This window comes from Falco naumanni, chromosome 7 (assembly GCF_017639655.2).
Source record: "Falco naumanni isolate bFalNau1 chromosome 7, bFalNau1.pat, whole genome shotgun sequence".
NCBI lineage: Eukaryota > Metazoa > Chordata > Aves > Falconiformes > Falconidae > Falco > Falco naumanni.
The window spans coordinates 71639014-71651736 of NC_054060.1; the positions used below are offsets into that span (position 1 = coordinate 71639014).

The following is a 12723-nucleotide window of genomic DNA, read 5'->3' on the forward strand; positions in this document are numbered from 1 at the left end:
GCCTCCGCGTCTCCATTGGGCAGCGGCCACATCAATCCTCACAGCGCGCGGCTATTGGGAAGGGGGCCGCACCGAGCCGTTCCGCCGCCCAATCCAGCGGGGGAGGGCGGGGCTTTCCGCGTCTATCCAATTTGAAAAGAAAGACACACCTCGCTGGCTGCATCGCCGTTGGTGGCTCCTGTAGCCCCGGCCACGCCCCTTTCCCGGGCCAGCCAATGGCGTGGCGCGGCGGGCCATTTCGAACTGCGGTGAGGGCGCCCGCTGTGTCAGTTAAGCAGCGGTTGGCGACTGCGGTGAGGCGGCGGCTGAGCCTGTAGCGAGCCGCCATGGCGCTCTCCTCGCTCCGGCACCTGGACTCCCTGAAATACGTGGAGCTGCAGCAGATCGCGAAGGCCGCCGGGCTGAAGGCTAACCTCCGGGTGAGGGGGTGCAGCGCCCCGGGCCCGAGCGGGGGGCGGCTGAGGGGGCCCCGGGTTCCCGCCTGCCCCCGAGGAGCGGCCCCTGCCCCGGGGCTGCCCCCGGCCCGGCTGGGAGCTGAGGGGAGCGGGTGTCGCGTAGGGGGTGCGCCCGCCTGGGGACGGCGCAGTCGCGGCCTCCAGTCGCCGTCCCTGCCTGGGGGCAGCGTCCCCTCATGCTGGGGGCTCCTGGGGTGCGGGAAGGCCGGCGGCACGGGCTCCGTCTCCCCGGCGTACGCCTCTGTTTGGGTTTTACCGGCGGGAGCTGGGAGGGCGGCGACGGGGAAGCGACTTCGGAGTCGAGGGCGGGCCGGGCCCCTGCCGCCGGGGGCCGCTGGGGCCTGCCGGGGCCGCCGGTCGCGGGGGGCGGCTGCCCTGGCGGGCCGCGGCCTGCCGGGCCCTCGGCTCGGGGTCTGGGTTACCTCGTGGCAAAACCTCTCGTTCAGGCCTGATTTTGGTGCTGCTCTTTTCAATTAGGTGTTTCAGAGCCTGAAATACCAACGATGTAACGTTATTGCTGCCGTGCTGTTGCCGTTGACTATAAGCAGGGGACGAGAACGCTGTGCCCGCAGTATGGGCGAGGCAGGAGTTACTTTAGAAACTTGATAGAACTTAATTTGTGTTCAGCTACGCAGTGATACTAAAAACAGTCGTCTTCGTTCTTGAGCAATTAAACTTTCTGGACAATACACAGATGGGAAGAAACCCAGTCAGGAAAACTTGTTGTGCCTCTGTGGAGAATATGCCACATATTTATCTGTGGCCTTAAGCACTCTCTCTAGTTTGACTGACTTGGACGAAGCTCTAGGCATGCCTTAATCCCTTAGATGGCAGGAAATGTTCCCTTTGCTTGTTGGATCAGTTTATAGGACACTGGCTGGGTTTATACAGTTTTTTGTTTGATGACTTAATGCAATATTTGCTTCATATGTTGTTTTGATTTCTCTCCAGGCAGACAAATTGTTGCAAGCACTGAAGAAACACTTCCATGGAGCAAAAGCAGATAATGAAAATATGGTAATAGATGATAAATCGGCCATCCTTTTTCAGAAAGCCAGACCTAACTTAGTAACCAGTAGAGCAGGGCAGGTACTAAAGGTTGTTTTCCACCACGATGTGATCTGTAGTAAAAATACTTTATTCTTGTTAGTGCCTTTAGTTTAATGCACTTGAGTACTGACAGAAACTAATAGGAGCTTTGAAGCTGCCTCCTGTACAACCCAAAGCTGATTTCATCTCGGATGCCAAAGTTAACATTGTTTTTCAGTATTCATACAAAATTATTCTCTGTGAACAGTAACACTTAATTTCTATTGAACAAATGTTTATTCTTGCCTGTTCAGCTCCAGATACAAATATTTTATTTGCTTTGTGTGTCTAGATGAAAGGGACTAGATACACATTGGAAACCATTTTGCATCTACTACAGTTTACTTAAGCTGACACTGTAGTAAAAATGATACAATTATGATGTTTGCTTTATTAATTTTTTAAAGGTATTGTTTTCTTAACTCTTTTAAGTTTTTAGTATGCTCATTATTTTGTCAGGTATGGCAATTATTTTTTACATTTTTGATGGAAAGTAAATCGATATTTACTTTCCCTAAAATATATCACCCTTTAAGCGTGTTTCCTTTAAAATCTTCTTTGAAGGTTTGAGGAACTGGTGTAATCCTTGTCAGCTTATTTTTAACAAGTGTGATAAAGGCTCTGATTTTTTTGGTGAAGAGTATTCCCCAGAAATGTACAAATCTGAGAAGCTCACAGCATCGTGGAAGTTAGATTTCAAATACTAAGTATTAGGTTTTAATAATTTTATTAAAATGCCATACAATGAAACGACTCTAGGACTTCTCCTTAGCATCTTCAAACAATGAACTTTGGTGTTTAGGGAAATCTAGATACTGCCAATTTCTTTGTTACTGTGCTACTAAATGGTATGCTACTGGTTTTCCTCTGTGAAATACTTTTTCCATTAATAACATGGAAACTTTGGAGCATCCGAGTTCTGTTTGTCAGATGTGTTCCACATTATATATTTCTCTGCGGTAGGACTCTGAAATAAGTGCATCTACTACCACATCCGATGAACTGAGCAATCAGGAGGAAATGATGCCTGATTCAATGTGTTTCATTACAAAGAGATGTGATAAAGAAAAGAAAACAACCAGAAAAAAGCAGAACTCCAAGAAGAAAACTACCAGTGAAGAAAATACAGGTCTTTCTGATGAGAAAAAGGTGAATTGCATTGCTTGGTTGTGCGTGCTGGCTGCCCCCACTTCCCTCAAGCATAATTTGATGGGGTTTTCTACCACCGTTTATCAGGTGGTATATATTTTATATGTGTGTGCATGCGTATATATAAGAATTTTGTATGCAAACATTCTGGTACTGGTCTTTTGTACTACTGATTTTTCTCAGTCTTGACTATGTGCCGTTCCATGATGAACAGAGGTTATTTGCTAGTCATTACTTCAAGAGAATAAATTGAATTCCTCTAAGAAATACACAATTCCAAATATTTTGTATGACTGTGATTGCTTTCATTAGTTCATCACAGTGTTATCAATCTTAGACTACTTTCAGAATTTAAAATAAGGCTGTTCTCACAAATTGGATGATTGCCTAAACATCTCAAGTTTTTAATTCTCACTCCTCAGAGGGTTCTTTCTTCATGGGTTATATTGACTGAGGGAGGGAAGTTTCAAGGTGAGATGGAGGTAGAATTATTTTTCTCTAGAATTACATGCAAGTAGTGGGCGAAATGAGACTTTAATTTAGAGGAGTAAAATGAGAAGATGAGCGTCAGTGTGTACTAGCATTAGACAGAGAATTGTACAGTAACAAAAGCTACAATAGTAAAAAATAACATAGCCAGTGAATTTCTTTTTACTTGCAAATAATTAACCTTTGTCAATACATGTGATTTCATACCAAAATGTTAAGGGCTGTACAGGTAAAAGCTTTCTAATCTAGATCTGGCTGTGAAATAACAGGGTGAGTATTTCACAGGTTAATTTAGGCTGGACTTCAGGAAGTCTCTTCCTCCCTCTCCCTGGCAAAAGTGGGGTCAGTGCTTCGGGCTTTAGCTAATCTGATATTGGAAACTTCTAAGGATCGAGTCTAGCAGCCTCTCTGTTCCACTGGCTGGCTGTTCTCAGGACAGCAGCCTTTCTTTGGATTCAGTTGGAGCAAACTGTTTAAATTAAGTACATTTAAACTGCAGGAACTGCAGGAAATGAAAGAAAACAAAGTGCCTCAGGGTGAGCATGAAAAGAGACAGAAGGCATTCCAGAATGAGGAACAAGGAACTAAAAAGAGTGCTGTTGGGAAGCCAGGGATGGGTACCAATCAGGAAGAACCATCAGAGAAGACTTCTACTAAAAATAATGGACATAAATGTAAGTAGAAAATTCCAAAGAAGTCCAGCAGTACTTCTTACTACTTAAAGTGCACCTCTTTGTTATTTTATTGTGTCTGCAAAGATTTTTGTGGCATATCTGGTGATCGGTACCATATTTGGGGATACCAGAAGAAAGTCTGTCTCGTTTTGAGTTTGCGTACTTGTTTGTTTAATGTGTTGTAACACATATCCACAAACTCTGTGATGTAGGAATTCTGCTGTTGTATACGTCAGACCTCTGAACCTGATGTTTTTAGTGACAGTGTTCTCAAAGGTCTGAGTGTATTTGACTCGTGCCTCATTTAGGATCAGTGCCTTCTGGAATACCCCTGAGGTGCCACTTGGCTCTGTTAAGAAGTGGCAGGGAAGGGAGAGCTTGCTTCCTATGCTGCTTTTTTCTTTGCCCACAGGTGAACAGGTTTTGTCATTTTCCTCCCAGGAGTAAAGTTAGAGAAGAGCATGGAGACAGAATTCTTAATAATTTGTTTCAACTGCCTAACAATATCTGAATGTATTACCATGGATCATTTTTCTATCTGGTGGCTTTTTTTTTTTTAAACCTTCAAACCATGATGCTGCTGGAAATATGAATTCATTTCTCCCCCATTCCTTTGTGCATGCAGCTGACATAAAGAAAGGAGTTTGTCGGTCCAATCTGATAATATATTGACATTGTGGGGCTGTCAAATAAGATATGTGCCATTATTTGCTCCTGTTAGACCAAGCGTACATACTCCTTGAGTGGTATTACAGATATTCTTGCTGTTCAGGATTTATGAAGGACATTGGAAGTCTTTTATAATTCTGAAACTAATTGAGAAACTGAGGATTTTTAATGAAGGCTCTTTTAAGAACAGAAGCAATAGAGCCTGCAGAGGATGCTTTTGTTGAGGCAGCTTTCATACTCACAGTTGGCACTGTACAAGTCTCTTCTATAACTGTAAGTATCTGTGCTGCTTTCTGGTTTTGTTTTGGTTTTCTTTTTTTCAGTAACTTCAGACAGCAAGAGCTGTGCAACAGAAAAATACTATGTCTGCATTCAGTGTTGAAAAGTTGATTTTTTTAAATTTTTTTTTTCAACAACCCCCCACTCCTTGCTTCCAGTGAGGATTTCTTTCAATATATTGAAGTCATCCAAGTTTACTTTAAAGGGAATGTGAATTAACAGAAAAGCAAGTGTTTGTTTTTGATATGCAAATATCAAAGTAGATGTGAAGTCTTTACCTAATTTTTTTCTTTTCTTAATAAATCACTAAAATGTGAACGTGAGCTTAATACTATACCTGAGAACAGAGATACTAAAAAGAATTTAGACTCTTTATATGTATATAAGGCAGTGGCAGAAAAACTGGCCAAAAAGTATTTCTTCTTTGTCATCAACCTTTTAAAAAAACACTGGCTTTGTAAACAGATCCAGACCTGTGAATTTAAAGTTGGTTTTGTTTGCAACACAGCATAGTTTCCTTGTTAACTTTCTCTGTAATATACTTTACTCTGGAAAGACAATAGCCTAGTACACCTGTGAGATCCATTCTGAGCTTGTGGTCTGTCGAGGGATGCTGTGACAGAGCATTGAAAAGGCTTTTGAGAGACTTAAGATTTATTCCAGCTGATGTTTTTATTTCTCAAAACCTAAACCCACTTTGAGGCAATAAGGTGTGTTTTGGAGCAAGTATTTCTTAAAAAAGGTTGTGATGACATTGAAGTATTTTCCAGGAGTTTTAATGATTTTGTATAACCTTCCTGTGTGCCAGGTGATGCTCATCATGCAGGAGAGACGATCCCTTTATACGAAGGCCACCATGCATCTAGGTCTGGGAAAACAGGAATGAAAGCTACTACACCAAGTAAGATAACCTGCCATCTTTAGAAACAGATGTGTGTTGCCTGTGTGTAAAAGGAGATGAGATGTCTTAAAATCTCTTACAACCCAAATTTCTATTTGTTTGGAGAACATCCTCTCTTTAAAAAGCAAGCAAGCAAACAAAGTTCCCAGCAGTGACATTTTAAGGTATATCTTCCAACTCGTAAATTTGTAGCAGTAAATGATTTGCATGTATATCATAAAACTGATACATCAAAAGCTTTCATGTCTTCTGGATATAATACTTGCCTTCAGGATTTTCAAAACCACAAAGAGCAGTAAGACATGCTGTTACTCCCGCTTGCCTAGTTTTCACTTCATAAATACTACATTTGTGCTGTATTATTATGTATTGGTTCATTTCCATCGCTTTGTAAAAGATGCTTGTTTAAATTTGGAAGTGATTCTTTTTAACTGCAGAATTTGGGGGTTGGACTAGATGATCTTTAAAGGTCCCTTCCAACTACCATACTATGATTCTGTAATTCTCCAGAGCACACATCAGCTAACTGCCTGTGCAGGTGGTGAAGTAGATTCTATTTCATGCTGTTTGGTTGCCTGTGTGTACACCGTTTTTAGAGGGATATATGTTATTTTCTTTGAGGCCATAACGATAGATGTTGCAAGATTCTCCCGTTAAGTAGTAAAGTTCCTTGGGAGCGTATCTGATATGTGACTCTTCTTATTTTTTGAATTTTAGACTTTAAAAAGTTGCATGAGGCTCACTTCAAGAAAATGGAATCTATTGCTGACTACATTGAGAGGAAAAAAAAAATGATTGAAAACTGCAGCAGTTCTCTCAATGAAGTCAAGGTAAGTGATAACACAGAAATGTATCCATTGTTCCTGTATTCATTTATTTCCAGAGCCTCCCTGTACAAGTCCTGTGGAGTCCCTTTAGATCAGTTATGTAGCTGGTCACACGCACCTGCAGTGGAATGTTACACTCGGTGAAATTTAACTGCAGTCCTATGTAACTACTTATGTACAGTTATTCCTATATGACTTGCATAGTTCTGCAAGGTTTTGTATTCACAGCGCATGGTTATAGTTACAGGAGCTGACAAATAACTTGTCAGTTTTGAGTAAAAATAATTATATCAAAATTACTTTTGTGAAGAATCTCTTGGAGCTTTTGTTTACAAGTTTGAGTTCCTGCAGAACTTTAACCAAGAGGACAGGTTATTTTTCAAAGAGCAGGAATTAAGTTTCTCTTCTGTGCCTTAAAGCACCGTTGCTCAATGACTGTGTAAGACTCCTTTAAAATGTACACAGCGCCTCTTGTTCTCAGCTTGTGTGCCACGCTTGCGTGGGTGGAAGCTGCTAAGGGGGCCTCCTTTAAAGTGTGGCAGACCATAGAGAAGTGACAGTAGTGAATCAATGAATATACAAATGAGTATGTTAATTGCTGTAGAGTCGTTTAAGTTGGAAAAGACCTTTAAGGTCATCAAATCCAACCCTTAACCTAGCAGCTCCACGTCGATATCTGAAGAGATGCACTGTAAATCCTGAGCGCTCCCCCTCTCTTGTATGGCACACGTTGCATCGGGGTATGCTGAAGCCATCTTAATTACTATTGGCAGGTACTGGCCAAAAAATCCAGTTGCTTAAGAGTATCAGAAAAAGGCACTCCACATAACAATTCTAAGGTATGTAATTTCAGATCAGTTTAATAGTAACAAAACTACTTATGTTCAAAATAGGCTTATAAAGAAAAAAAGGGAAAAATTGAAGAGACTGTGTGCTTCTGATTCACAGTGTGTTTTCCCTTCCTCTATGCTGCCTTTCTGATAAAGGTTTTAGCAGAGTATGCTAACTCATGATTTGCTTTTCCCTAGAAACAAGCCAGCGGCAAAACACTTTTATTCAGCCCAAATACAGAGAGGGTCAAATTCTCCGCCACCTGCACTCCCAGTAACATCCGGTGCTCGCCACGCAGTTCTCTGAACGCTGCCAGTCAGAGTATTTTATCCAGGAAACCTTTTAATCCTTCTGCCCTTTCAACAACCAAAATGAATGTCAGGTAAAAACAACAAACCAAACTACCGGTGAGCAATTTGGTATGATACGCATGAAATAGCCAACACTGACTGTGATTGGACTACATTATTTCTATTCCAAACATGAGAGTAATTCCAATTACTGACTTTCAGCCTAGCCTGAATGCTGGCTTAAGCCTTACTGTGCTGTTACTATCTTGGTTCTTCATTTTGATGCCTGATGGTAAGGAGCTTTGCATCTCTTTCAGCTTTCGTTTTGCTAAACCAGCCAAGTTACATTATTTTCCCCTTACTGTGTTAGGTTTTCTGTTTTGTCAGGCAGCCTAATAGTCTCTGTTATACTTTAATTTATCTTTGAGATTACTGCACCAGAACTGTAGGCAGTATTCCAGGCGGGTCTCACAATAGACTCCTCATTTGGCATTGCTTTGGGTACCCTCTTTCCCTCTTCTCCATGTGCCCTCCCTCCTGCTCCCCTGACATTGCAGCAGGGGCTCGTCTTGTGATTAAGTACTGTAAGCAGGTTGTTTCTATCAGATGGAAATCAAGTTGACACCAGAAAGTCATGAGGAAATGCTCAATGAATGAGTTCATGCCCAGTGCTATTAAATCTCATCTCCTTTTACACATCACATGCACATCCTTATTCCTACACAGTAATCTAATTTTCTATTATGTTAATGTTTCATGAGCTTTTGTTATTTGTGAATTTATTAGCATATTCCTAACTTTTCTAAATGCTTCAACAAAAAACTCTAAAGAAGGAACCAAAAGGGCTGTCCCTGTGCTGCTCCATTGATAAATGTCCTTTTGCCCAGTTCTTTTAGCCGAAGTCCTTCTCTCTACTCTTTGTCTGTTTCTACACCATTGCAACAATTCCAAATTAATTCAGTTTACTAAACCTTCCACGGTGACTGAAGCTTGGATATAGACATTCTGTAACTTACCCTTCTCCTCCTCCTCCTGCTAGCAATACGCAGTTAATCTTGGATGTCACTTTCTGATTTTCTGGTAACCTTTGCTTCACTTCTTTTGCATGCCAAGATTATAGCTGCTGGGACTTTTTTGTCCCTGAGTAAAGTGTGTGTGGGGTGTTATTTTCAGTACCTTTTTGATAAGGGAATTTAATTCATACAAGATTTTTGAATTTTCCTTCATGTATTTATATATATTTATACACACAGAGAGCATGTCTGTGTGTCTTGGTATGCAGGCAACTTGTGTTTTGACTGAAATTTCCAGCTTCTTTTGAGTAGAGTTCTGTTTTATTTCAGTTTTTCTTAATTTGAGTTTTCAAATTAACAGTAATTATATATATATAGTTTTACTAATAAATCCAAATCTAAAGTAAATCATGCTTGTTGGTGAAGAAATGTACTGGCTTGTTGCAGCCAAATAGATTTACTGTCCAGAATACCAAGAAAGGCAGCTTGTTGTAATACAGTTTATGTATAAGCTGTGAACATCTTCTACCTGTAAGAAAAAGCTGAAGGTGGAATCTTCTGTATTTTGTCACATTGCTTACGTTCCTTGTAGATGACTAACTTTGCCTTCAAATTTCTGGTAATTTTCAGGTTCTCAGAAGCCACAAAAGATAATGAGCATAAACGCTCTCTTATCAAGACTCCGTCTAGAATGTCTCCATGCTTGGAGGAGATCTGCACACCTGATGGCCAGAAGAGCTGCAAACTAAGTCAGAAAAATGGCAAGGGAAGTGCAAGAAACAACAATGTGACTGCACCAAACGGTAAAGTGGATGGTATTGGCTCTTTCAGATCTAGACTCTTTGTCTTACTGAATTTTTTAATAACCTAATGTCTTGCAGAGCCAGCTTTTAATTTTTTTCTCTAATTTGTGACTTTTTTTAGAAACAAAAGTATTTTCTTTGGTTTCCAGTGTTTTACGGTTAGGTGCCAAGACTTAAACCTATGGTACCTAGCTACCTACAGAAAGGGACAGAGTATCTTCTAGAGCTTTAGGGACTACATAGCAGAAGACTCATACAACCAACACAGGGAGAGTGTGTCTGCGGTGAGGGGTGTTCCCAATGCCTTCTCAGGTGTCTTGTTCTCCTTGTGGGACTGGCATGCACCAGGCTTCCAGCTGTGTTGTAGGGCAACCTGTCATTATCAGCCTTGGCAACCCTGAATCCTTGCTGTCTCCAGACCTGAAAGCTGCCTGTTTTGGGTGAGCTGTAATTGTGCAATTCTGGCTTTAGAGGTAGCGGGCGATAGCGTTTAATGGCTCTTTGGTACTTGCAAAGTGGTCCTCACAGGCACTTTCCAGCTTGCTTCCAGCATCCAACTTGAGATGTTCTTGCTACTGTAACTGTGATATCTTGATGTCTTTTGTAGTTCTCACCCCCTTCAAGTTTGCAGCTCACTCTGCAGAACCCACCAGTGCAAGGAAGACATTTGATCTCAAAGCCAGTCTCTCGAGGCCGCTCCGGTACAAGCCACATAAAGGTACTGTGATCCTGTGTTGTTTGTGCTGGTCACTGCACTCACACCCTGCGTGCAGGGTAAGGCGTTGACACAAACCTGGACAGTGAAGTCTTCAGTCTCTTCTCCTGCCCCTTTCCCCTTCTCTCTGGGCTCCCACTGTCTGTGGACTGACGTTAAATTTCTTTGTAATATGTGCTTTAAGAGCTTCCTACTGAAGAGTAAGTCTTTATGACCAAAAGCCCATAAATATAACAAATATGTCTCTTCAGTGGAATGCAAAGATATGTAGAGATGAGAGATTCTTTACACAATAAGGCTTATTCGTATTTTATTTTTGTTTAAAAGTGCGCTGTTGTGTGGCGTTTGTGTGGTGAGTGTTACTTGCAAGTACAGTCACCTGTTACTACTGATAACTAAAACTACCCACGGGGAACATGCTGGTGAAATTGGTAATACAGCTGAAGAGGCATTTCATTTTAAAGTCAACCAGCAAAAGACAGGCTAAGTCATGTAAAATTTGTGATAAGAAGTTAAGCAGACAATTACTGAACTAGTAATTTAATTAGTCTCTCTTTTTGCCCCTAAACTGTAGGACTACTAAAACCTTGGGGAGAACTGAAAGAAAACTCTGTCCTCAGTAAGTCTGTCGGTAGCAATGTCTCTTCACGTAAGAAAGACTACAAGCAGCCACATCTCCAGACAAGGTTAGTACACCACTAGCTTTTTATGAATAGCGTTAAATGATAATGTGACTCACTCCTCCTTAGGATTTAAATATGCAGTTCAGGAAAGAATACTTTCATGTTAAAGCAATTTTTGCCTCCAGTAGTATGTCTACTATCAGGATAGCGGCTCTGAATCTGACTTATTTAGTGGAAGTTTACCTTTTGCCTTGGAAGAAGCTGTGAATGCTGACACACTGTTACCTTCAGCGTTAGATCTGTTATGTCTAAGCAGAAGTATTTGCCTGGAAGTACCATTTTTGGACTGAATCCCAACAGCACTCGTCACCCATGGCAAATGCAGCATACTGGTCGAATAAATTTTAAGCCGTGGGCAGCTTCAGATTCCTTTGGTTGCTTGTACCTCCACCTTTAATAGAACATCTGTCTCTTCTTTTTCACCTTCAGGGAAGAAAGGCGTGAGAAACATGTGCAAGAGAGAAAAAAGAAAAAGGCTCAGGTTCTTGAAAACCGCAGAGGACTGTCTGTGGGTTAGGAGGAATAAGAAATACCCAAGAAATCACTGTAAATACTGTTTGTGTCCTGTTAATGTGTGCTGTGTGTAGTTCAGGTTGCTGTTAGCTAGTAGAATCCAGAGAGCATTGAATGGTATGTAATGCCTTGTAATGCATCTGAGTGTAATGCTTCTCCAACAAGATGAAAGCTCTAAACTTTTAAGAGCTTAGAACTCTAGCTACTTAATAATAATTTCCTTTAACTAAAAGATATTAAAGGAGAAAAAATAAGTGGAAAAAAGACGCTCAAGGAACCACCTTGCAGCTTAGGACTGACTTCTGCACCAGAAGGCCTTAGTTACCCACTACACTGCATGTTCAGACAGCAACTTCCAAATATTTGTTCTACTAGTACATTCCCACTGTTTAAGATGTCTGCCTTGCCTGTTCCCCAGTTCAGTCCTCAAATTCTGTAAGAAGTTACAGCTTTTCTGACTGCATGCCTGTGAAGTAGTAGGGAATTCCCAAGAGAAGAAAAAAAAAAAAGCAAGCTCTCTGGAAAAACTAAAAGCTTACAATATAACTTTGATGTAAAATACCATATTCTTAAAAAGTCGCAACTGAAAAGTGGCTCTCCAGGTTGCCAGCTGCATGCTTTGAACACTTGAGTCATTCTGTTCCTTTCTATGGGAAACAGGAGCTGTAAATAAATTTCTGCTTTTCAGCTTTATGATGCTTAACAGGTTACAGTAGTGTCAAGGCACATTCAATACCTTAGACTTAAAAGTTGTTGGGTTTAATTAAAAAAAAATACATAGAAAAGCTGCCTTGATTCCTTATAGATGGAACTGGAAAGGTAATTCAGCACTTGTAATGTCAGCTGGAATTTTTAGCAAATAATTGCTTCAGTAAAATTAGTGTCCTGTCACGTATGTGCTGAAGTGTCAAGAACAAGCCATTTTTTTATAAACTTAACGGAGGCAAAATAAATATTTTCTCTATCTTGTTTATCCCTGGTTGTATCATCTAGTATACTATGTGTGACTACCTCCTTAATGTAGCACCAGTTTTGTTCACACTTTTAATTACTAAGCCATGTCAATGAGTTCTTGTCACAGATTAGCCAACCTACTGCTTCATGAAAGTACAGCTGTTCTGGGATCGTTAGAAACAGTAACCACCACTGCTCCTGTGCTCTTAAACTACTTAATCCTGTGCAAGAGGAAAATGCTAGCACAGGACACTGTTTCAGCTTGCTTTATTGTAGCTTCTTTACAAATATTAACTGTTCCTTTATTTTATATTAAAGTACACTTAAACAAGGTCCCTGCAGGGGAGGTGAGTGCTTTCCTTAGGCTATGTCTGTGGTGGCCGAAACAC

At 41.0% G+C, this 12723-nt stretch overlaps 1 protein-coding gene across 2 annotated transcripts; it reads left to right on the top strand.

Moving 5' to 3' along the window:
* The first annotated feature begins 251 nt into the window (after nt 1-251).
* NUSAP1 (nucleolar and spindle associated protein 1) lies at nt 252-12343 on the top strand. 2 transcript variants are annotated; one of them, XM_040600635.1, is made up of 12 exons: nt 252-419; nt 1407-1472; nt 2508-2693; nt 3682-3856; nt 5613-5705; nt 6423-6535; nt 7306-7371; nt 7561-7745; nt 9297-9469; nt 10077-10187; nt 10759-10870; nt 11297-12343. In XM_040600635.1, the coding sequence occupies exons 1-12, from the start codon at nt 327-329 to the stop codon at nt 11382-11384; spliced, it is 1461 nt and encodes a 486-aa protein (XP_040456569.1). In that variant the 5' UTR covers nt 252-326; the 3' UTR covers nt 11385-12343. The 2 variants fall into 2 exon arrangements, with proteins under 2 accessions (XP_040456569.1, XP_040456570.1); XM_040600636.1 differs by lacking the exon at nt 7306-7371 and having other exon boundaries at nt 254-419.
* The last annotated feature ends 380 nt before the right edge of the window (nt 12344-12723 follow it).